The 26,697-nt window shown below is 35.7% G+C and overlaps 1 protein-coding gene across 1 annotated transcript in view; it reads left to right on the forward strand.

Annotated features, from left to right (window-relative positions):
- LOC123542921 (leucine-rich melanocyte differentiation-associated protein-like) overlaps positions 1-15,013 on the forward strand; it is a 50,958-nt gene extending 35,945 nt beyond the window's left edge. Inside the window, exons 5-6 of the mRNA XM_045328968.2 lie at positions 4,291-4,387; positions 8,985-15,013. Of these exons, the coding sequence (XP_045184903.2) occupies positions 4,291-4,387; positions 8,985-9,026 (139 nt within the window). The 3' untranslated portion in view covers positions 9,027-15,013. The remainder of the gene's footprint in view (positions 1-4,290; positions 4,388-8,984) is intronic.
- The last annotated feature ends 11,684 nt before the right edge of the window (positions 15,014-26,697 follow it).

A 26,697-nucleotide genomic window follows, 5' to 3' on the forward strand; every position in this document is an offset into this window, starting at 1 on the left:
AGCCCCAGGTAACTACAGCAATGATACATTTCACTGGTTAATAAATACAAGAAGGTTTGCCCCAGGTAACTTCAGCAGTGATACATTTCAGTGGTTAATGAATTACAAGTAGGTCAGCCCCAGGTAACTTCAGCAATGATACATTTCAGTGGTTAATGAATTACAAGTAGGTCAGCGCCAGGTAACTTCAGCAATGATACAATTAAATGTTAATGAATTACAAGTAGATCAGCCCCAGGTAACTACAGCAATGATACATTTCAATGGTTAATGAATCACAGGTAGGTCAGCCCCAGGTAACAACAGCAGTGATATATTTCAATGGTTAATGAATCACAAGTAGGTCAGCCGCAGGTAACTACAGCAATGAGATACGGCAATGATACATTTCAATGGTTAATGAATCACAGGTAGGTCAGCCCCAGGTAACAACAGCAGTGATATATTTCAATGGTTAATGAATCACAAGTAGGTCAGCCCCAGGTAATTACAGCAATGATACATTTCAGTGATTAATGAATTACAAGTAGGTCAGCCCCAGGTAACTACAGCAATGATATACAGCAATGATACATTTCAGTGGTTAATGAATTACAAGTAGGTCAGCCCCAGGTAACTACAGCAATGATACATTTCAATGGTTAATAAGCTACAAGAAGGTTTGCCACAGGTAACTTCAGCAATGATACATTTCAATGGTTAATGAATTACAAGAAGGTCAGCCCCAGGTAACTACAGCAATGATACATTTCAGTGGTTAATAAACTACAAAAAGGTTTGCCCCAGGTAACTTCAGCAGTGATACATTTCAGTGGTTAATGAATTACAAGTAGGTCAGCACCAGGTAACTACAGCAATGATACATTTCAGTGGTTAATGAATTACTAGTAGGTCAGCCCCAGGTAACTTCAGCAGTGATACAATTTAAATGTTAATGAATTACAAGTAGGTCAGACCCAGGTAACTACAGCAATGATATACAACAATGATACATTTCAATGGTTAATGAATCACAGGTAGGTCAGCCCCAGGTAACTACAGCAATGATACATTTCACTGGTTAATAAACTACAAGAAGGTTTGCCCCAGGTAACTTCAGCAGTGATACATTTCAGTGGTTAATGAATTACAAGTAGGTCAGCCCCAGGTAACTTCAGCAATGATACATTTCAGTGGTTAATGAATTACAAGTAGGTCAGCGCCAGGTAACTTCAGCAATGATACATTTAAATGGTTAATGAATTACAAGTAGATCAGCCCCAGGTAACTACAGCAATGATACATTTCAATGGTTAATGAATCACAGGTAGGTCAGCCCCAGGTAACAACAGCAGTGATATATTTCAATGGTTAATGAATCACAAGTAGGTCAGCCGCAGGTAACTACAGCAATGAGATACGGAAATGATACATTTCAATGGTTAATGAATCACAGGTAGGTCAGCCCCAGGTAACAACAGCAGTGATATATTTCAATGGTTAATGAATCACAAGTAGGTCAGCCCCAGGTAATTACAGCAATGATACATTTCAGTGATTAATGAATTACAAGTAGGTCAGCCCCAGGTAACTACAGCAATGATATACAGCAATGATACATTTCAGTGGTTAATGAATCACAAGTAGGTCAGCCCCAGGTAACTACAGCAATGATACATTTCAGTGATTAATGAATTGCAAGTAGGTCAGCCCCAGGTAACTACAGCAATGATACATTTCAGTGGTTAATGAATCACAAGTAGGTCAGCCCCAGGTAACTACAGCAATGATACATTTCAGTGGTTAATTGATTACAAGTAGGTCAGCCCCAGGTAACTACAGCAATGATACATTTCAATGGTTAATGAATCACCAGTAGGTCAGCCCCAGGTAACTACAGCAATGATACATTTCATTGGTTAATGAATTACAGGTAAGTCAGCCCCAGGTAACTTCAGCAATGATACATTTCATTGGTTAATGAATTACAAAATAGGTCAGCCCCAGGTAACTTCAGCAATGATACATTTCAGTAGTTAATGAATTACAAGAAGGTCAGCCCCAGGTAACTTCAGCAGTGATACATTTCTGTGGTTAATGAACTACAAAAAGTTTTGTCCCTGGTAACTTCAGCAATGATACATTTTAGTGGTTAATGAATTAAAAGTAGCTCAACCCCAGATAACTTCAGCAATGATACCTTTCAATGGTTAATGGACTGCAAGTAGGTCAGCCCCAGGTAACTTCTGCACACATTTAAATGATAAATGGACTGAAAGTAGGTTAGCCCCAGGTAGTTTCAGTAATGACACATTTCACCAGTGGTGCTTTTTATTAGTGTTTGAACCACTGGTATATCAGTAGTATATGAACTACAGTTCTATGTCAGACCCAAGTTACTACAATAGTAGTACTTTTTAGTTGTGTAATTTGAACAGAAGGTATGTCATACTCAAGTTTTTACACCATTGGTATTTTTCAGTAGTATATGGTCAACAGGTATATGAGACCCAAGTTACTACACCAGTGGTACATGTAGTTAAAAATACTCAGAAATGTGTATTGACAACTTTGATATCAGCCAGGAAGTACATCCACCAAGTGGTTTTATAATCTACCTTTTGGACATTTGCTTAAATTCCTCAAAAAAAATTGTAAAAATCAAAGGCCATTCCAATAAAAAAGTAACCTATTTTCTTTATTCAGGTTTCAAATTTTCTTGTAATACCACCGTGATAAAAATCAAATTTTATTTTGTTTTAGCTTGTTTTTAGCTCACCTGAGCACAAAGTGCTCAAGGTGAGCTTTTGTGATTGCCCTGTGTCCGTTGCCAGTCGTCCATTGTCAACAATTTGACTGTTACCACTGTAGAGGTCACAATTTTGGCCCAGTCTTAATAAAACTTGGTCAGAATGTTACCCTCAATAAAATCTTGGACCAATTCATTATTGGGTCATCTGGGGTCAAAAATTATTTCACCAGGTCAGATCAAAGGAAAAGCTTGTTAACGCTGTAGAGGCCGCATTTATGAAATATCTCTATATAACTTGGTCAGAATGTTAATCTTGATGATCAGAAAGTCAAGTTCAAATCTAGGTCAGGTGGGGTCAAAAACTATGCCACCAGGTCAAATCAAAGGAAAAGCTAGTTAACACTCTAAAGGCCACATTTATGACCATATTTTAATGAAACTTTGTCAGAATGCTAATCTTGATAATCTTTAGGTCAGGTTTTTATCTGGGTCACGTGGGGTCAAAAACTAGGTCAACAGGTCAATTAAAGGAAAAGCTAGTTAACACTCTAGAGGCCAGATTTATGACCATATCTAAATGAAACTTGATCAGAATGTTGATCTTGATGATTTATAGTGATCTATAGGTCAGGTTTTTATCTGGGTCACGTGGGGTCAAAAACAAGTTCAACAGGTCATTTAAAGGAAAAGCTAGTTAACACTCTAGAGGCCACATTTATGACCATATCTAAATGAAACTTGGTAAGATCTGGGTCAGGTGGGGTCAAAAACTAGGTCACTAGGTCAAATCAAAGGAAAAGCTTTTTAACACTTTAGAGGCCACATTTTTGACTGTATTTTCATGAAACTTAGTCAGAATGTTAATCTTGATGATCTTTAGGTCAGGTTTTTATCTGGGTCATGTAGGGTCAAAAACTAGGTCACTGGGTCAAATCAAAGGAAAAGCTAGTTAACATTTTAGAGACCACATTTATGACCATATCTTAATGAAACTTGGTCAGAATGTTGATCTTGATGATCTTTAGGTCAATAGGTCAGGTGAACGATACAGGGCCTTCATGGCCCTCTTGTTTAAGATACAGCCTTGAAATTTGTATGACATGTACAGTTTTGCACACCAATCTTAAAACTGACTTTCAGTGGCCATAAATTTGATCTTCTTTCTAATATTATAGCGTCAGTTTGCCATTTGAAACATGTGGCTCATATTACTCAGGTGAGCGATTCAGGGTCATCATGACCCTCTTGTTGTGGGAACTACTTTAACAGTTTTATTTTTACTAGATTTGAAGTTGGAAGGGGTCAGAAGCAACCATACTCCAAAAATATCTTCTTTTCTAATTGTTTTAGGTACTATTTGCATTTGATGATAGCCCTAGTTAGAAGTGAAATGCTTGTTCATATATTGTACTTTATACAGATGTATATTATAACTATATTTACAGATACTTTGTTCATATATTGTACTTTATACAGATGTATATTATAACTATATATTTACAGATACTTTGTTCATATATTGTACTTTATACAGATGTATATTATAACTATATTTACAGATACTTTGTAATAAGCAGACTTCCAAAGCTTGAGGTATTAGATGACAAGAAAATTGACAGGACTGAGCGATCTGAGGCGGAACGAATATATAAACCGGTAATTTATGATAAATATACATATAGATAATGCTGGTCTATGTATAAACTTTCACAATGTAGTATAAAATATTGTGTGGCAGCCTTAATATTCAATGGGAACACACAGCTTCCTGTAAGGGGCCACTAGAGCTAAATATAGTAATACCTTACTTTTCATGAACCGCTGGATGCCGATGTAACCATTTTAAAGAGACCTTCCAAAACATCCTTAGAATGCTCCAATGGTCTGTGTGTAGCTTTTCCAATCAACTGTGAAGACCTAAGAAGCATATTTATAGCGTTTCTTAAATCTTCAAGCAACATCTAACTAGTCTGGTCCCATTTTAATAAGATTTTTTTTCTGATTTGTCCATAAACACTGCCACCCGAGTTTAACATATAATAGAAAGAAAAAACCTACGGACCATGGCTTATCCTAGTTTGAATAATTTCAATGGAATGTACCTCTATCTTCTAATTTTTTCAATTTGCCAAAAGCATAGCCACAAGAGACTGGTCAGTTTTTCCTGTATGTATATAGTTGGCACTTTTAGAATACTGTAAGAAACTGCTGGCTTGATTTTAAAATGAGCTTAAATATTCATACATATATAGAACAGAACAGAACAGAAATTTTATTTGGCATTAAATAGCATATGCAAATTTATAGCCAATATGTGCATTGGATGGTCACTTTTAAGTATATATTCACAGAACACTTAATTTTTTTCTAAAATGGCTTGCCCAGTTTCATTTTAAGTTCACATACACTTTTTCTCCTTTTTTTTTGTATTTGGTCTTGATTTGAACCCATATCAGTGGAGTAGAGCTTATTACAGAGATGGCAAATATACCAAAAATGAGAAGTCTTCTTGCAGGCTCTACACTTGTGACAATAAATACTTTATGGTCTTAGAACTTAAAGGGTGCTCTGGTTAGGGTGTTAATGGGGTTTTCGTGTATGCAACCAGAACCGGTGATCCGAGCATGCCCCATGAGGGCCCTGTACCAAGCTTAACTGAGGTCACCCAAATGGGGTTTACTCTCACCAAACTGTTTAATGTGTATTTTAAGAATAGATATCCCTGTATATATGTTGCCATGTTATCATATATTGTTATTTAAATGTATGCATTATTTACATTGTCAACTTCTGATGTATTTTCTATAGCATGGGCAGACATGTGGTTTTATTATTGAAACATTTGTATAGGATTGGAAGATTTTACCAGGAAAACAATTTCCTGGTGCAGAAAAATGTTTTCAACCCAAAGGCCTTCTTCAGTTCATTAGCTCGACTATTCGAAGAATAGGGGAGCTGCCCTACTCACCCCGGCGTGAGCGTTAGCATGAGCGTCACACAAATGTTAAAGTTTGCGTACCACCCCAAATATTTTCAAAGTCCATTGAGATATTGCTTTGATATTTTGCATGCTTGTTTACCATCATGACCCCAGTCTGTAAAAAGGAGGAGGCAACTCTGTCAAGCATTTTGACTGAATTATGGTCCCTTTTCAACTTAGAATAAATGTTAAAGTTTACGTACCACCCCGAATATTTTCAAGTCCATTGAGATATTGCTTTCAAATTTTGCATACTTGTTAACCATCATGACCCCAGTCTGTTTAAAAGGAGGAGGCAACTCTATCGAGCATTTTGACTGAATTATGGCCCCTTTTGGACTTAGAATATGCTTATTGTAATGTTAAAGTTTTACTCATAGCTTATATTATACTATCAAGCACTGAGAATAGTCGAGCTCACTGTCCACTGACAGCTCTTGTTTTTCATTTATTAGCTCACCTGTCACAAAGTGACAAGGTGAGCTTTTGTGATCGCGCGGTGTCCGTCGTCTGTGCGTGCGTCCTTGCGTCCGTAAACTTTTGCTTGTGACCACTCTAGAGGTCACATTTTTTGTGGGATCTTTATGAAAGTTGGTCAGAATGTTCATCTTGATGATATCTAGGTCAAGTTCGAAACTAGGTCATGTGCCGTCAAAAACTAGGTCAGTAGGTCTAAAAATAGAAAAACCTTGTGACGTCTCTAGAGGCCATATATTTCACAAGATCTTCATGAAAATTGGTCAGAATGTTCACCTTGATGATATCTAGGTCAAGTTCGAAACTGGGTCACGTGCCTTTAAAAACTAGGTCAGTAGGTCTAAAAATAGAAAAACCTTGTGACCTCTCTAGAGGCCATATATTTCCCAAGATCTTCATGAAAATTGGTCAGAACGTTCATCTTGATGATATCTAGATCAAGTTCGAAACTGGGTCATGTGCGGTCAAAAAGTAGGTCAGTAGGTCTAAAAATAGAAAAACCTTGTGACCTCTCTAGAGGCCATACATTTCATGAGATCTTCATGAAAATTGGTCAGAATGTTCACCTTGATGATATCTAGGTCAAGTTCGAAAGGGGGTCACGTGCCTTCAAAAACTAGGTCAGTAGGTCAAATAATAGAAAAACCTTGTGACCTCTCTAAAGGCAATATTTTTCATGGGATCTGTATGAAAGTTGGTCTGAATGTTCATCTTGATGATATCTAGGTCAAGTTCGAAACAGGGTCATGTGCGGTCAAAAACTAGGTCAGTAGGTCTAAAAATAGAAAAATCTTGTGACCTCTCTAGAGGCCATACTTGTGAATGGATCTCCATAAAAATTAGTCAGAATGTTCATCTTGATGATATCTAGGTCAAGTTCGAAACAGGGTCATGTGCGGTCAAAAACTAGGTCAGTAGGTCTAGAAATAGAAAAACCTTGTGACCTCTCTAGAGGCCATACTTGTGAATGGATCTCCATAAAAATTTGTCAGAATGTTCATCTTGATGATATCTAGGTCAAGTTCGAAAGTGGGTCACGTGCCCACAAAAAGTAGGTCAGTAGGTCAAATAATGAAAAAACGTTGTGACCTCTCTAGAGGCCATATTTTTCATGGGATCTGTATGAAAGTTAGTCTGAATATTTATCTTGATATATAGGTCAAGTTTGAAACTGGGTCAACTGTGATCAAAAACTAGGTCAGTAGGTCTTGAAATAGAAAAGCCTTGTGACCTCTCTAGGGGCCATACACTTGAATGGATCTTCATGAAAATTGGTCAGAATGTTCAGCTTGATGATATCTAGGTCAAGTTTGAAACTGGGTCAAGTGCCCTAAAAACTAGGTCAGTAGGTCAAATAGTAAAAAAACCTTGTGACCTCTCTAGAAGCCATACTTTTCATGGGATCTGTATGAAAGTTGGTCTGAATGTTCATCTTGATGATATCTAGGTCAAGTTTGAAACTGGGTCAACTGCGGTCAAAAACTAGGTCAGTAGGTCTAAAATTAGAAAAATCTTTTGACCTCTCTAGAGGCCATATTTTTCAATGGATCTTCATGAAGATTGATCTGAATGTTCACCTTGATGATATCTAGGTCATTTTCGAAACTGGGTCATGTGCGGTCAAAAACTAGGCCAGTAGGTATAAAAATAGAAAAACCTTGTGACCTCTCTAGAGGCCATATTTTTCATGAGATCTTCATGAAAATTAGTGAGAATGTTCACCTTGATGATATCTAGGTAAAGTTCAAAACAGGGTCATGTACCTTTGAAAACTAGGTCAATAGGTCAAATAATAGAAAAACCTTGTGACCTCTCTAGAGACCATATTTTTCAATGGATCTTCATGAAAATTGGTCAGAATTTTTATCTTGATAATATCTAGGTCAGGTTCAAAACTGGGTCACATGAGCTCAAAAACTAGGTCACTATGTCTAGTAATAGAAAAAAACGACGTCATACTCAAAACTGGGTCATGTGGGAAGAGGTGAGCAATTGGTCCTCTTGTTTATTATTGGCCGTAGGGAAAAACCAAGACCACTTTTCTGTGGTACAACATGGATGGTACCTCCAATTTTTAGGTGTATTTTGACATATCTGTACCTTGTAAGAATTTTTTTTTCTTTTTGGTTAAATTTCTTTCCTTTGTTGTTCCTGTCCTTTGGACTTAGATATTTTTTCTGAGGACCTTCTTGTCCTCAAATGCAGTGATAACAAGTGAGCGATATAGGGCCATCATGGCCCTCTTGTATTTAATATACGTGGATTCACGTTAGATTTGTTAAAACCTGTCATTATGTTATCAGTTAGGATAGGTTCCTGAATACCCCATGGGGTGACCTTAAACTAGGGGCCCTCTTGAAGCATGCTGAATCATCCACTCTGGTTGGACACCTGCAGAACCCCTTTTCAACCTGATTATATTGTATTGTATTGTCTTGGTTATTTTTTATCTTTGAAAAGAATGAAAAAAAAAAGAAATTTAAGTAGAATTATACTGGTTTAACTTGTGAAAATAGGACATTTTGTTCATTTAGTGAAAGATATTTTAGTCTTAAGCTTAAATAAATGAGTGGATATTCTCTGTTTATTTACAGTCTTCATAACATTTAATACAGCTTCCTCTGCTACAAAATTTCATACTGAATTTATCACTTCAGTTCTTGAAACTTTATTTTGTAAATGTAGTATATTTTCAGATTTTATGATCTGTTAACTTTATCCTTTGTTAAAATATCAGCTCAGATCATTATGGACCGAAGTCACTTATTTTAAACATGCATTTCTTTACAATTTCAGGTGAGAAAAAGAGTGAAAAAGAAACACATAACTGGTGACTGAACATATATAAAGGTTGCCTACTAGATATACCATAACATACTGTTGTTCTCAAACAATCTGACTAGGACACAAAGTTGATATACATTTAAATATAAACTCATATCTACCTAATGCTGCAATCATGTTTTAATTATTAGAATATCCCTGTTTCTCATATTCTCAGGGTTTCTCATATTCTCAGGGTTTCTCATATTCTCGTATTTTGCCTTCAAGTTGTCAAATAATTTAATGTTTGTTATTTTCTAGACAGGAATGGTACAAAACTGACACACTGAAAATTTCAATTGATTTGAATGCATATTGACGAAACTATCAGCATTTTACTCAATTTTTAAAAAAATCCTTATTTTTTTCTGGTGGTGTTAGCAAATTTGCCATAAATTATTGATTATGCAATTAATTGTCATATTTCTTGATGTATTTACTACAGAATATATCTTTTTATTACGCAATGGTAATTTTAATGTTTTAAATTCTATAACTTATTTGCGATGAAAAGTCAAATCTAAATCCACGGGAATACGAGAAACTCTTGGTCCATTTCTGTGGGTGAGGGTGGTATCAAATACAGGAACAAAATAATTAAATGGGATAATTTCAGTACCATTTTATGACTCCATCTGAAAGACAAGTGAATTTATTTTCAAAATAACACCCAAATGCTGTTTATGAAAAGGTTAATCTGTTACTGGGAATAAAAACAACCCCTTAGGTCCCCGAGAATATGAGAAAACAGGATATACATGTAGAAAATATTATACATTTTGCTTAATTGGCTTAATAAGTAATTTGTGAGGTATTTGAAATAATTGATTGTAATCTAATTATTTCTGTTGAGACTGAGTATAACATTTATTCAACAGTATTTCATTAAACATGTATTATACTATGAGCATATTTTCTATGTAATCTCACAATAGTGACTTCCTCCTGTTAAAATGTTTTTACTCTTTACTAAATGACTGTGCCTGTGTCCATTGTATATGGATATTTTCTTATGTCTGTGGAAGATATAGGCATACAGACACTAAATAGAAAAATGGCGCAAAAAAAAATGGTAGTCGCATAATGGCAGATACAAATAGTCCTCAGCTTTTTTGCTCTGTAGAGCTATTTTCCTTATTTTCTTTGCAATTTTTTTTCTATTTTTTTGCTAAAATCACATGACAGATCTATGCTTGACATGTAGGTAGCATTTTCATAATGAAATAACAACATAACAAAATATTTCATGGAAACTTAGATCATACACCACCAGTATAATTTGGGGTCTCATTTTTAGCTCACCTGTCACATAGTGACAAGGTGAGCTTTTGTGATCACCCTTTGTCCGTCGTCTGTCGTGTGTGCGTCCGTGCGTCCGTCCGTCAACAATTTCTTGTCTGCACGATAGTGGTTTCATTTATGATTTTATTTTAACCAAACTTACGCACAACTTGTATCACCATAAGATCTCGGTTCCTTTCTTGAACTGGCCAGATCCTGTTATGGGTTCCAGAGTTATGGCCCCTGAAAGGGCCAAAATCAGCTATTTTGACCTTGTCTGCACAATAGCAGCTTTATTTATGATTTGATTTTTACCAAACTGGCACACAACTTGTATCACCATAAGATCTTGGTTCCTTTCTTGAACTGGCGAGATTCCATTATGGGTTCCAGAGTTATGGCCCCTGAAAGGACCAGAATTAGCTATTTTGCCCTTGTCTGCACAATAGCAGCTTCATTTATGATTTGAATTAATCAAACTTGCACAAAACTTGTGTAGCCATAAGATCTCAGTTCCTTTGTTGAACCGGCCAGACCCCCTAATGGGTTCCAGAGTTATGGCCCCTGAAAGGGCCAAAATTAGCTATTTTGAACTTGTCTGCACAATAGCAACTTCATTTATGATTTGATTTTAACCAAACTTGCACACAACTTGTATCACCACAAGATCTTGGTTCCTTTCTTAAACTGGACAGACTCCATCATTGGTTCCAGAGTTATGGCCACTTAAATGTCCAAAATTGGCTATTTTGGCTTTTGCAGCCATATAGAGACTTCATTTACAAACTTCCAAAATATCTTCAACAACAATAAATCTTGGATTCCATGACAAATCAGATCCATTCGTAGTTTCCAGAGTTATTTTATATCTGATACCTCCCCTGATTGGAATCAAAATGGATTTATATCAGTAAGTACTTACAGGACTTATTTGAAATTTCATTATTGTCATTAGTTGGACCGAGGCAATCAGGGTAGATAACTATGGACTGATTTTATGTCAAATTACCTCCCTTTATTTTTGAAATTAAAATGGGTATATCTCCATAACTAATGAAGATACTGATCTGAAATTTCATTTATGTTAACAGATTTATTTGGCAGATCCTTCTTTTGTTAACTTCAATAATTTTCTTTTGAATTACTTCCCTTTTACGTTACTATAAATAGCCTATTTTTAGTAACTTTTTTGTTATTGGCCGTAGGGAAAAACCGAGACCACTTTTCTGTGGTACAACATGGATGGTACCTCCAATTTTTAGCTCGACTATTCGAAGAATAGTCTAGCTATTCTACTCACCCTGGCGTCGGCGTCAGCGTCGGCGTCACACCTTGGTTAAGTTTTTGCATGCAAGTACATACAGCTATCATTAAAGGCATATAGCTTTGAAAGTTATTTATTCTTTTTCTAGGTCAATTACCAACCTCACTGGGTCAAGTTCCATAACTCTAACATGTATTTTGAGCAAATTATGCCCCCTTTTGGACTTAGAAAATTCTGGTTAAAGTTTTACATGCAAGTTACTATCTCCAAAACTAATGCAGATATTGAATTGAAACTTCACATGTGTCTTCGGGGTTATGAAACTAGTTGATAGCACCAAGTCCCATAACTCTGACCTTCATTTTGGCCAAATTATGCCCCCTTTTGAACTTAGAAAATTTTGGTTAAAGTTTTGCGTGCAAGTACATACAGCTATTACTAAAAGGCATACAGATTTGAAACTTATTTTTTCTTTTTCTAGATCAATTACCTACCTCACTGGGTCAAGTCCCATAACTCTGACATGTATTTTGGCCAAATTATGCCCCCTTTTGGACTTAGAAAACTCTGGTTAAAGTTTTGCATGCAAGTACATACAGCTATTACTAAAAGGCATATTGATTTGAAACTTATTTTTTCTTTTTCTAGATCAATTACCTACCTCACTGGGTCAAGTCCCATAACTCTGACATGTATTTTGGCCAAATTATGCCCCCTTTTGGACTTAGAAAATCCTGGTTAAAGTTTTACATGCAAGTTACTATCTCCAAAACTAATGCAGATATTAAATTGAAACTTCACATGTGTCTTCGGGGTTATAAAACTAGTTGATAGAATCAAGTCCCATCTCTGACATGTATTTTGGGCAAATTATGCCCCTTTTTGGACTTAGAAAATCCTGGTTAAAGTTTTGCGTGCAAGTCCATACAGCTATTACCAAAAGGCATATAGCTTTGAAACTTATTTATTCTTTTTCTAGGTCAGTTACCAACCTCACTGGGTCAAGTTCCATAACTCTTAACATGTATTTTGAGCAAATTATGCCCCCTTTTGGACTTAGAAAATTCTGGTTAAAGTTTTACATGCAAGTTACTATCTCCAAAACTAATGCAGATTGAATTGAAACTTAACATGTTTCTTCAGGGTTATTAAACTAGTTGATAGCATCAAGTCCCATAACTCTGATATGCATTTTGGTCAGATTATGTCCCGTTTCGAACTTAAAACTCTTTTGATATTTAACATTTTGGGTAATAAATTCCTGCTTCTGTGACAATATTTCAAATAGTCGAGCTTGGCTGTCTTACGGACAGCTCTTGTTAGCTCACCTGTCACAAAGTGACAAGGTGAGCTTATGTGATCGCACGGTGTCCGTCGTCCGTCCGTGTGTGCGTCCGTGCGTCCGTCCGTAAACTTTTGCTTGTGACCACTCTAGAGGTCACATTTTTCAAGGGATCTTTATGAAAGTTGGTCAGAATGTTCATCTTGATGATATCTAGGTCAAGTTCGAAACTGGGTCACGTGCCGTCAAAAACTAGGTCAGTAGGTCTAAAAATAGAAAAACCTTGTGACCTCTCTAGAGGCCATATATTTCACAAGATCTTCATGAAAATTGGTCAGAGTGTTCAACTTGATGATATCTAGGTCAAGTTCGAAACTGGGTCACGTGCCGTCAAAAACTAGGTCAGTTGGTCTAAAAATAGAAAAACCTTGTGACCTCTCTAGAGGCCATATATTTCACAAGATCTTCATGAAAATTGGTCAGAACGTTCACCTTGATGATATCTAGGTCAAGTTCGAAACTGGGTTACGTGCCATCAAAAACTAGGTCAGTAGGTCAAATAATAGAAAAACCTCGTGACCTCTCTAAAGGCCATATTTTTCCATGGGATCTGTATGAAAGTTGGTCTGAATGTTCATCTTGATGATATCTAGGTCTTTTTCAAAATTGGGTCACATGCGGTCAAAAACTAGGTCAGTAGGTCTAAAAATAGAAAAACCTTGTGACACCTCTAGAGGCCATATATTTCATGGGATCTATATGAAAGTTGGTCTGAATGTTCATCTTGATGATATCTAGATCAAGTTTGAAAGTGGGTCACATACCATCAAAAACTAGGTCAGTAGGTCAGATAATAGAAAAACCTTGTGACCTCTCTAAAGGCCATATTTTTCATGGGATCTGTATGAAAATTGGTCTGAATGTTCATCTTGATGATATCTAGGTCAGGTTCGAAACAGGGTCATGTGCGGTCAAAAACTAGGTCAGTAGGTCTAAAAATAGAAAAACTTTGTGACCTCTCTGGAGGCCATATTTTTCAATGGATCTTCATAAAAATTGGTCTGAATGTTCACCTTAATGATATCTAGGTCAAGTTTGAAACTGGGTCACGTACCTTAATAAACTAGGTCAGTAGGTCAAATAATAAAAAAACTTTGTGACCTGTCTAGAGGCCATACTTTTCATGGGATCTGTATGAAAGTTGGTCTGAATGTTCATCTTGATGATATCTAGGTCAAGTTTGAAATTGGGTCAACTGCGGTCAAAAACTAGGTCAGTAGGTCTAAAATTATTAAAATCTTTTGACCTCTCTAGAGGCCATATTTTTCAATGGATCTTCATGAAAATTGATCTGAATGTTCAACTTGATGATATCTAGGTCAAGTTCGAAACTGGGTCACATGCGGTCAAAAACTAGGCCAGTAGGTATAAAAATAGAAAAACCTTGTGACCTCTCTAGAGGCCATATTTTTCAATGGATCTTCATGAAAATTAGTGAGTGTTCACCTTGATGATATCTAGGTAAAGTTCAAAACAGGGTCACGTACCTTCGAAAACTAGGTCAATAGGTCAAATAATAGAAAAACCTTGTGACCTCTCTAGAGACTATATTTTTCGATGGATCTTCATGAAAATTGGTCAGAATTTTTATCTTGATAATATCTAGGTCAAGTTCAAAACTGGGTCACATGAGCTCAAAAACTAGGTCACTATGTCAAATAATAGAAAAAACGATGTCATACCCGAAACTGGGTCATGTGGGAAGAGGTGAGCGATTCAGGACCATCATGGTCCTCTTGTTAGGTGTATTTTGACATATCTGTACCTTGTAAGAATTTTGTTTTTCTTTTTGGTTAAATTTCTTTCCTTTGTTGTTCCTGTCCTTTGGACTTAGATATTTTTTCTGAGGACCTTCATGTCCTCAAGTGCAATGATAACAGGTGAGCGATATAGGGCCATCATGGCCCTCTTGTTTAGCTGATTTTGCAGTTTGTGTGTTTGAATGAAATTATTTTTCTTGCATCAAACATGACCCCCACTTTTCTTTTGATTTTTAGTTAGCACTGACAATATTCTTCAAGAAAATGTAAGTTACAGACATTTAAAATGGGTCCTGATGTGTGCTGCTATCATTGGAAATATGTCAATTTTATATAGAATAAAGAACAACAACTATTTAGTGTGTTATAACCTATAGAGCGACATAGATTTATGTTGTCTACCAGTCTGTCTTCCAAATGTCATGTTAGGTCCATATATCCAGAATCTTTGAGGATGTCAATGAATTGCAGTCAGAGGCAACATGCAGAAATAATGTACATATCATGCTCGTCTAGAGTTGGACCATTTGGTTTATAATTCATCTTTTTGCCAGGTATATATTTTAAACCCAAGAAATATTCTTATCTGATGTCTGATCAAGCTGTTAACCAAAGAAACGTTATCAAGACATGCATATTTTCTGATATTATTTATCATCACTACATTTGTATGTTCTTATGATATGTTTACACAATGTCACAAACTGTTACCATGTTGTAGCAGATGTCAGAATTGAAGTATTTTGCAGGATATTATTCCCATATTGATGGAAGACCTGTTTCAGGCCGTCTAGGTTTTCAGTTTGCCCGTGGAACAGTTCTATCAGGTCAATAACTTTTCTACAGACTGACGGTTTCAAGTAATACACTGTATTGAAAGATATGTCGCAGATTGATTGGACCTCGATCCTAACACCTGAAAAGGACACACTACTGCTATAGGTTAATTTTGTCTGGTCAGTAACTTAAATATAACTTAAATATATGAATGAATATTCAAGTAACTTGGTACATACAGTTACCACAAGAAAAACGATGTGTCTAATACACGTCACATAGGATAAATATATATCTTGTGAAATACGATGACCAACGTCACAGGAACCCATGTTGACTTATATATATTTTTGTTGGTGCATGTAATTTCTTCCACATATAATTATGAAGTACAATACATGTGGAATCTTTACATCATTTTATTCACTTCTTTTGAAATAAAAGTCATGTACAGTTAAAATTGGCAGATTTTCAGAATACAAACCCAGTCATAAGTTATTACTTATCAAATATCTAGCTGAATGGGAGCATTGTTGTGGTTGCAGTACATTAGGTTGTACTTCAGATATGCATTTACCTATACTAGTATAAACTTTTACTGGTGTAGCATTTTGAAAAAGATATGATGTCACCCAAAATCATGCCTTTCATTTGTTTATTAATTACTTTTTATGATAAAATATATCCTTACATTTCTTCTTTTAAAAATAAAATCACTTAAAATCTTTAAAATACAGATTTTAACATTGTAAAGCAATTAGAAGTTGTAGGTTTCCAGACATTTTCAAAACTAGATATCTCTTCATTAATTACATAGTATATTTATATATACTTGTATACGATTTTTAATTTTGATGAAAATTTTTAGTATGTTGCCTTCATACTTTGAAGAGTACTTTGTATTTGCTGGCAATATGGTTTGTGAAGAATTTGGCAGGCTAGGACGCTGGTTACAATTTCTTGTTATTGTATTATGTACCAGATAACAGTTTCAGGCATTAAAAGATAGTAATAAGATTAAATGTTTCCAGTAAAAGTGTGTTTCAGTTTAACAAGGAGATTGTATTACTTGGCTGTTTCACTTGCAAAATTGTTCATGGCCCTTCCAGATGACAAATTTAAGAATGACTGGACTGTCATGTGTAATTATTTATGAATGTTGTAATATGATATTGTAAATTTGCACTGTCTTTCATTTCAATGATCCTGACGTTAATGTATAAGTATTTATGTATTAATGAAAAAATAAAACTGTTAAATTGCAATAATGAAATATAATTCGTTTTTACTGTTCTTTTGTAATACTACTCAATTGTTGGTGTGATTTTGCTTGCACATTTATAATTACTGACAAACTCCACATTTATAATGATTTATTATTCAGTCTTCATTTATAAATATTTAATAATAAATGTACAACTACAAATACTCTCCAGTGCAGCCATTTACAATTTTTAAATCGCCACTTGATAAATAAGAACTTATTGCCAGGAGAATTTATCGTTATGTCCAATATGTATCAAATTCTCAGATTCATTTCTATCTAATGTACTTAACAAAATTGTCTCTATCTTGTAATAAATGTTGGCCCGATTCCCCTATTATTAACACCTTTCCATACTCAAGGATTCATTGTCATTGTCATTTGAAAGTGTAAAAACAAAGTAGATTCTTGTATTTCTCAATTTTTCAATGCAAATCCTGTATAAGTATCATCATGGAAACACAATTTACTCTTTGATGACTCTTTTAAAACTTCTTACACTTTGTGTTTTTTTTTGTTATTGTTGTTTTTTGTAATATTTTACTTATATTCGCAAACGGAAACCCAATGGGCGTCTCCTCCAGAAGACTGACATAAATGGAAGCTAGGATTGTGCAAGTTTCAGAAAACGCCCCAATGCTATAATCTCCTTGGTTCTTAAGCATTCCATGTGTAAAGCACCCAAATACAGAAATCTTATCCCAATGTTAGTTACTAGCTCACCTGAGCACAAAGTGCTCAAAGGTGAGCTTTTGTGATCGCCCTGTGTCCGTCCATCGTCAACAATTTGACTGTTAACACTCTGACACTAGAGGTCACAATTTTGGCCCAATCTTAATGAAACTTGGTCAGAATGTTACCCTCAATAGAATCTTGGACGTGTTCAATATTGGGTCATCTGGGGTCAAAAACTAGGTCACCAGGTCAAATCAATGGAAAAGCTTGTTAACACTCTGGGGTCACTATTTTGGCCCAATCTTAATGAAACTTGGTCAGAATGTTACCCTCAATAAAATCTTGGACGAGTTCGATATTGGGTCATCTGAGGTCAAAAACTAGGTCACCAGGTCAGATCAAAGGAAAAGCTTCTTAACACTCTAAAGGTCACAATTTTGGCCCAATCGTAATGAAACTTGGTTAGAATGTTATCCTCAATATAATCTTGGACGAGTTTGATATTGGGTCATCTGGGGTCAAAAACTAGGTCACCAGGTTAAATCAAAGGAAAAGCTTGTTAACACTGTAGAGGTCACATTTATGACTATAATTATCTTCATGAAACTTGGTCAGAATGTGAATCTTGATGATCTCAATGTCAAGTTTGAATCTGGGTCATGTAGGGTCAAAAACTATCACTAGGTCAAATCAAAGGAAAAGCTTGTTAACACTCTAGATGCCACATTTATGAACATATCTTAATGAAACTTAGTCAGAATGTTAATCTTGATGATCCAAAGGTCAAGTTTAAATGTGGGTCAGGTGGGGTCAAAAACTAGGTCACCAGGTTGAGTCAAAGGAAAAGCTTGTTAACACTCTAAAGGTCACAATTTTGGCCCAATCTTAATGAAACTTTGTCAGAATGTTACCCTCAATAAAATCTTGGACAAATTTGATATTGGGTCATCTGGGGTCAAAAACTAGGTCACCAGGTCAAATCAAAGGAAAAGCTTGTTTATACTGTAGTGGCCACATTTATGACCATATCTTAATGAAACTTGGTCAGAAGGTTAATCTTGATTATCTATAGGTCTTGTTCAAATCTGGGTCAGGTGGGTTTAAAAACTAGGTCACTAGGTTAAATCAAAGGAAAAGCTAGTTAACACTCTAGAGGCCACATTTATGACTGCATCTTCATGAAACTTAATCAGAATATTACTCTTGATGATCTTTAGGTCAAGTTTGAATCTGGGTCATGTGGAGGCAAAAACTAGGTCACCGGGTCAAATCAAAGGAAAAGCTAGTTAACACTTTAGAGGCTACATTTATGACCATATCTTAATGAAACTTGGTCAGAATGTTGATCTTGATGATCTTTAGGTCAATAGGTCAGGTGAACGATACAGGGCCTTCATGGCCCTCTTGTTTTTTATTTGTAGTTGTAAAAATGGGGGGAGGGGGGCTGATCCCTGGTTTCGTAGTCAGACAGTGTTACCACATTACGCCCGCTCTGTCTAACAATTGTAAAAGGAGTTTTTGAATAGCTCTGCTTGGGGCATCGGTGTATAAGTTTGACGAAAATACTGTAGCGGAAAAATATATGTTTCTTTGTATTGAACTAACCGTGCACGAACTTGATACATTCAACTACGCTTTCAGTTACCAAAGGGCCAAAAATACAAGTTTTCTGAAGTGTGTTTTTATCGTGCTATATATTGGTTAATTATCACCTTCAGTTTTAGATATTTTGGTGTCAACATTTAGTTTACCTTTAAAGTTATGCTTTTCTTTTTCTGGTAAAGTCAACTTACCCACCGTTTTGTTTTAAAAGGTCGTTACTATCTAAAGTAGAAATATGATATTAAAACACATTAAATTATTCAAAATAATGTCATAAAATTAGCTTGAAATGTGCGGTTCACTTCAGTAATGGTCTAATATCAACAAAAAAAAAGCACACGGACCTATACATTTTATTTCACCATATTATGGGCCATATGTTTATGTACGACTGTGAGAAGTTTCATTAAAATCTGCATTGTAGAAAAAAATGTATTCAAGAAAATGTTATGAAAGTTGTGATTTTCCCATAGACTCCCATTACGAAGAATTGCGGGAGGCCCATTTATTTTCAAATCACTCTAGCAAAAAATCAAGCACACGACTCTATCTTTTTTATTTGCTGAATTCTGAAGTTTTGAAAAATCAGAGTTTAATCAAATTCTACATTGTTGAAAAAACATGGACCCGAACGTGCAGAACTACCTTAAGAGACAGTAAATGGCCACTTTATTTGCAACGAAAATATTTTAAACCTTTAAGCAACTCTAGATGCTGAAAGTTTTGTTAAAATGTTATGTAGCCGATCATCTACGTTGTGGAAGTTAAAACCTAGCGACATTCATGCGTTAGAACATTTCAGACTGGACTATACGGAACGCTACTGCCCCGGCAGTAGCTGTTTTCAGCATATTTAAAGGGCATCCGTGGCTGAGTGGTTAAGATCACTGACTTCAAATTACTTGCCCCTCACCTATGTGGGTTCGAGCCTCACTCGGAGTGTTAAATTCTTCATGTGAGGAAGCCATCCAGCAGCTGGCTTACGGAAGGTCGGTCGTTCTGCCCAAGTGTCCGCCTGTAAATAATGCATGGAGGGGCACCTGGGGTCTTCTTCCGCCATCAAAGCTGGAAAGTGGTCGTATGACCTGCATTGTGTTGATGAAACGTTAAGTCCAACAAAAACAAACGAAGTCTGTTTAAACTCTAAAAAAAGCGATAACCTCCCTTTGCGCTTTGTAATGCGAGAACACTGCATAGGCGACTGCTGTCTATTATGAAGAAATTCAATTTAATAAACTTTTCATTGATAAACCGACACCATTTGTAATCAAAAGGCGATTTGTCTACTAAAAAGCGGATGTTGGTCCTTACGGTCATCATTTCATCCACAAGCCGGATTCCCAACAGGAAAACACGCGGTAAGTGATCGAGTCAGCGATAACAATCACTTTGCCACTAAAGTCCCATTCTCGCATACCAAAGGTCTACCATTGTTCCTTAGTTGAACCTAGTTCGTCTCGGGATTTTCACATGGAACAAGGTCCTTACCATTCATCAGGTTTTCAGTCCTAGCCGACATAGAAATATTTTGATTTGACATTGATCGTAAAAATTGATTTAAAAGTGTGTATAATTCAATAAATAGTCTGTTTTTCTTACCAAAACATCTGATCTGCTAACTGACAGGTCACATTCAATTTACCAGTGGATGTGTTTATCAATAATATCTTCAATGCTCATCCTATTGTAACAAGTTTGGTAAAAATGACGGCATTAAGAGAAATCCTATACTTTTTTTCCTTTCATAGATTTTTTTCATATATGATAGGAAAAATTGTGCTGAAAACAATGAACAAATAAAAACAATTGTGGGTCACCAGGCTTGTTTTTGTGAAAAATTGTTTTGAACATAACCACTGTTGCTGAAATTCCTAGCGTTTTTATGCCCCCGAAGGGAGGCATATAGTTTTTGAACCGTCTGTCCGTCTGTCAGTCTGTCGGTCTGTCAGTCTGTCCGCAATTTTCGTGTCCGGTCCATATCTTTGTCATCGATGGATGGATTTTCAAATAACTTGGCATGAATGTGTACCACAGTAAGACGACGTGTCGCGCGCAAGACCCAGGTCCGTAGCTCAAAGGTCAAGGTCACACTTAGACATTAAAGGATAGTGCATTGATGGGCGTGTCCGGTCCATATCTTTGTCATCGATGGATGGATTTTCAAATAACTTGGCATGAATGTGTACCACAGTAAGACGACGTGTCGCGCGCAAGACCCAGGTCCGTAGCTCAAAGGTCAAGGTCACACTTAGACATTAAAGGATAGTGCATTGATGGGCGTGTCCGGTCCATATCTTTGTCATCGATGGATGGATTTTCAAATAACTTGGCATGAATGTGTACCACAGTAAGACGACGTGTCGCGCGCAAGACCCAGGTCCGTAGCTCAAAGGTCAAGGTCACACTTAGACATTAAAGGATAGTGCATTGATGGGCGTGTCCGGTCCATATCTTTGTCAACCATGGATGGATTTTCAAATAACTTGGCATGAATGTGTACCACAATAAGACGACGTGTCGCGCGCAAGACCCAGGTCCGTAGCTCAAAGGTCAAGGTCACACTTAGACGTTAAAGGTAATTTTTCATGATAGTGCATTGATGGGCGTGTCCGGTCCATATCTTTGTCATTCATGCATGGATTTTAAAATAACTACGCATGAATGTGTGACACAGTAAGACGACGTGTCGCGTACAAGACCCAGCTCCGTATGTCAAAGGTCCTAAACTCTAACATCGGCCATAACTACTCATTCAAAGTGCCATCGGGGGCATATGTCATCCTATGGAGACAGCTCTTGTTTTTTTAACATTTTCATAATTTTCTGCTTTTTTTATAAATACATGTACCAACAAAAACATGAATCAAGACAGCACAATAGGGTTCATTCTTTTTACAGATTTTATTATATACTTATTTCATATCATAGTCATATTTGTAATACTATATCATTACAATGATGGGTACAAATGGAAAAAATCTTGTTTCATATTCACTTTTGTAAACTTTTTTCAATGAAAAATACTTTTTAAAGTTCAATGAAAAATACTTTTTAAAGTTTGAAAAAACTGTTTCATAGATTTTTTTCTTGTTTTCCTTGTGTATAGATAATTGTATTGTGAACATAAAAATGGCCAAAAATGTATGTGTCACCAGGCTACATTGTATATTAGGACCGCTTGAATACACCTGTTCGGAGGAAAAATGGCTTGAACCTGACCACATTGATTGTGTCTGCTAGAAGTTTAAAAAAAATCTGAATCCTTTCTGTAATTGAATACTAAATGATCTGAAAGGAGACATTGTCTTGTCAATACAAAGTTAAAAATTGTCTAACATTATATGAACAATACTGTCTTGTAAATGAGATTTGAAACCAAAATTTGTAGTCCTGTTTGGCGCCATATAACCTATACTGTGTTGGTGCGCCGTAAAACCCAAATAAATAAATTGCACTAAAATGCGCTGTCAAACCACAGCCACAAATGGCAAGTTGCATGATGCATGTCAGTACAACATAAACCAGTATCAACATTTGATTACTGATAAACTTATTAAAAAATGTTATTTTATACAAGATTCCTCATATTTAAGACTGTCTGTCACATGTTTCAACAAATGTTGACTTCACTTCAATTTTCCATAGATAGTATCGGCTGCGCAGAAAGATGTGCATAAAAACTATAGGAATTCCCTTTAAATGGTGTATTACAATGCAAGGGCTGACTGCTTTCCTAGTAAAAATTAATTTTCCCCACTTGGGTTTTCATGGCCTGTACGTATATTTAGCACGTTTTACGGAATTTTGTTGTATCAATAACATTAGTTTTGACATAAACGACATAAAGGAATTCATTTTTGTAATATTTATTTTTCGAACTAACAACTTTTCAGTCAGTTTCAAACAGCATCACAGTGAAATTCGACTACAGTGTACAAAGAATGCTGTATAACGGAGGATTCGTAAACAGGATCAGGTTGTGCTAAACTAGTGTCCGAGATGTACATCCAAAGAGCTTTCGATCGATACTGATAGTGTATGTTCAGGATGGCCAACCCACGTGATTTTTTGATACCATACTCATGGGGATAATGTCCCAATATAGGTGGCATTTAGTGTTAATTTTCCTTATTACTTGATGGATTTTCATTAGATGAAGAGCGTCCAAGACAGCAAAATGAATGCTTTCTTCTGCACGAAACGTTTGCAGTTGGTTCTAAGTACTTTTCTCAACAGCGAAAGCGTGTACTTTATCTACACAGTCCGCGAAAAGCAATTAGTTTAAACATATTTTATTCCCTGTAATACATGTACAAATTAAATACATACACCATAGTTATGAAAGACAAATAGTCTTCTCCTTTGCCGTCAAAATAGTTTGTGTAAATACTTGAGCTTTTAGTTGTACCGGGATAAGGAATTAATTTTTAAGGTAGTTCTGCACTTTCGGATCGAATTTTTTTCTACAATGTAGGTTTTGACTAAACTCTGATTTTTCAAAACTTCGGAATATACTAAGAAAATTTAGTAAATAAAAAAGATAGGGTCGTGTGCTTGTTTTTGTTTGTTTGTTTTTTGTTTTTTTTTTTGCTAGACTGATTTGAAAAATTTGGACCTCGAACAATTTTTCATATTAAATGGGAGTCTATGGGAAAATCGCAACTTTCGTAACATTTTCGCGAATAGATTTTTTTCTAAAATGTACATTTTAATGAAACTTCTCACAGTTGTAAATAGACATATGGCCTAGAATATGGTGAAATAAAATGTATAGGTCCGTGTGCTTATTTTTTAAATATTTGGCCATCATTAAAGTGAACCGCCCATTATAAGCTATATTTCAGACATTATTTTGAATTATTTAACGTGTCACATGTTTTCATATGATATTTTAACTTTAGAAAGGTAGAAACATTGCCATTTTAATAAAGTAACTCACAGGTTGTCATTTATTCATAACTGATTTTCATTTCCGTACGCCGAACCCAGGCTTTATTCTACGTTTTCCGGATAAATGACGTTACGCCATCATTTCCGGTTTATCAAACGTGCAGAACTACCTTAAATTAAGAAACAATTTAATTGAATATAATTGTAATGACGAATATGATGGAAACTTTACGATTCATGTGATTTGACAATAAGACAGAAAATAGAAGAAAGGAGAGAAAGAAAGACTAAGAAAATGTCTCAATGGAGCTGTCTTATAAAACTAAAAGGTTACCAAATAAAATCGTGTTCAAGTCAATGTTAAATCCCTGCTGACAACTTAGAAGATAGTAGTAGTAGAAAAAGCAGTTAGGCGAAGTGTTTGAGAAAAGTACCGTGAACTTAAAACCAAACGACGCAATTGAGTTCCGTTCCTGAAAATGAAAAGAAAATGCCCTACATCAATGCAGGCGCATATCACGAGAGTTGGTATTAATTGCAAGTGAAAGTTAAAAAACTTTTTTCAGTTTTACATTTGATCTATATAACCACATCAAGAGATTAATGCAAAATGGGTCATTAAAAGAGTTGAAGTCTTTTTGTTATCGTTATTAAGTCAGGTAGGACCTTTTTGCGGGGCTTCCACGGCAACATGGCCAGGCTGAAACGTCTTTCTAATAAAATTATATTAGTTAAGTGATTTTTCCCCCTTACATCTGGCCTGTCTGCGACCTAAATCGGCCATATAATGGACACAGTCAAGCGAATTTTGTCTTACATCTGGTCTGGCTGTGACCTAAATCGGCCATATAATGGACACAGTCAAGCCAATTTTGTCTTACATCTGGTCTGGCTGTGACCTAAATTAGAATCAGCATCATAGTGGACCGATTGAAGTGATATTTTTCTTTCATCTGGTCTGGCTGCACCTTAATTAGCCATATATTGGATAGAGTTAAATGATATGATTCTTTAATCTGGCCTGGTTGCACCCTAAATGCTTCGGTGTGACAAGAAAACAGTTTTGTTTTATGTTTTATTTCAACTTAAATATCAAAAATTAAACAAGATGATATATAATTTAGAAATTACGAAATGTATATTAAATATGAACAAAGGTACATCAATAAAAGGCAATGTGTCAATACAATATTAATAGAGACAACTACACTGTAAATGAATACATGACAATAGAAAACTTGTAGGAAATAGTAGTCTTTTAAGTCAAAATATTTGAATGTCAACTTTCACACAGTGACACATGCACTGTAATTAGTATTCTATCTCCATTCTTTGAATAATATCGTATCAATTTAATTTGGTGATTCGTTCCCATTGATTTATCAGTAGCCATTTTATTACAGAAATGTATCATCAATGATGCCCACACATAAACCACATGTTCGTAAAGGAATATGTTCAAAGGTATGAATAATTCTATATTACAAAGATATATCACTTGGGACATAATGCAAGTCCTTGTATTCATTTTATGATCCCCGATAAGTCATTAGCAATAAATATGTCGCAAAAACGTGTGTTTCTTGTAATAAGTTGGTTATAAGGCACTTCCATATAATTATTTCAATAATGGTGTCGTTTCGGCAGCGTATGATTCGTCTTAAGTGACAGTATATTGTCTGCCTGACCTGTAATTGCTAATAAATAAACTATAACAAAATGCAATTAAGCCATTCATATTACATTTTATCAATGAGCACTGCTTAACATTTCGACAAAGGATTAATCCGTGAAAAATTTGATCTAGGTCATATTTTCAGAAAAAAACATGCTGAAGTCTCCAAAATACAGATAACAGATTTTTTTTCATGATAGGTTGTCAAAATTAGTGTCTTAAATTTGAAGTTTATATAATACACACGTTAACTCGTTTTCAATTCCGAGAAAAAATAAACACATCTACATATATACATACAGTTATTGTTCTATGATCAAACCTGCTAGTAGAGACGTGTTTTGAATGTTTTATCGAATAGATAAACGACCAAACTATTAAAGGGAAACTCGTTCAATGGAAAAATTGATACATTAATTTCCATACAATCGATAGAACAGCACCGTAATTATTAAACTTTAACATAAGTAAAGGTAAAAACGGTTTACCTTTAGTTTCAAAAAATCTAAGTACACATCATGCAAAAACCTGACTTAATGAACAACACAAAGCATTTTGATACAGCTCCGACTACCAATACAGACACTCATATTCGTCTTCAAAAATCTCACTGCGGCAGCCCAAGTACCGCCATATTTACCAGCCAAAACTTGCTCATCGATAAATTCATTTTCAGAATTATCTTTCGCTTTAGATCGAACTTTTACCAGAAACTAAATATTAGTAATCTAGACTAAACTCTGCTGTGAATTATGGAACCTCAGGCGGGTCCTCTCCAGGTTCCATTGTAGTTTGTACAGCAGGTAAAGTTTGTGGTTTTACGACAACACCAGTTGCTTTCAACTTAGAATTGAAAGTAGAATGTCCAGCGCTTCCTGCCAATGTTAACTGTTTCAAGTTATTTAAATTGTGTCCTAAATTTGAAGGAATTGAAACTGGTGTACTGACTGGACCTTGAACTACAATAAATTCGGGGTTTCCTGTGAGAAGAACTCTAGCAATGCCAGCTTTATTAACACCTGTGTTTACTGCATTATGTATGGAATCATACACCGACGCACGGATGTCATTACCTCTATTCTGATAATGACCCGCTGGTTGACTTGCTGAATTAACTGCCCCTGCAGAGTGGTGAGCTGGCGCTGCTCCGCTCAGA

This window comes from Mercenaria mercenaria, chromosome 19, assembly GCF_021730395.1.
Source record: "Mercenaria mercenaria strain notata chromosome 19, MADL_Memer_1, whole genome shotgun sequence".
NCBI classification, from domain to species: domain Eukaryota; kingdom Metazoa; phylum Mollusca; class Bivalvia; order Venerida; family Veneridae; genus Mercenaria; species Mercenaria mercenaria.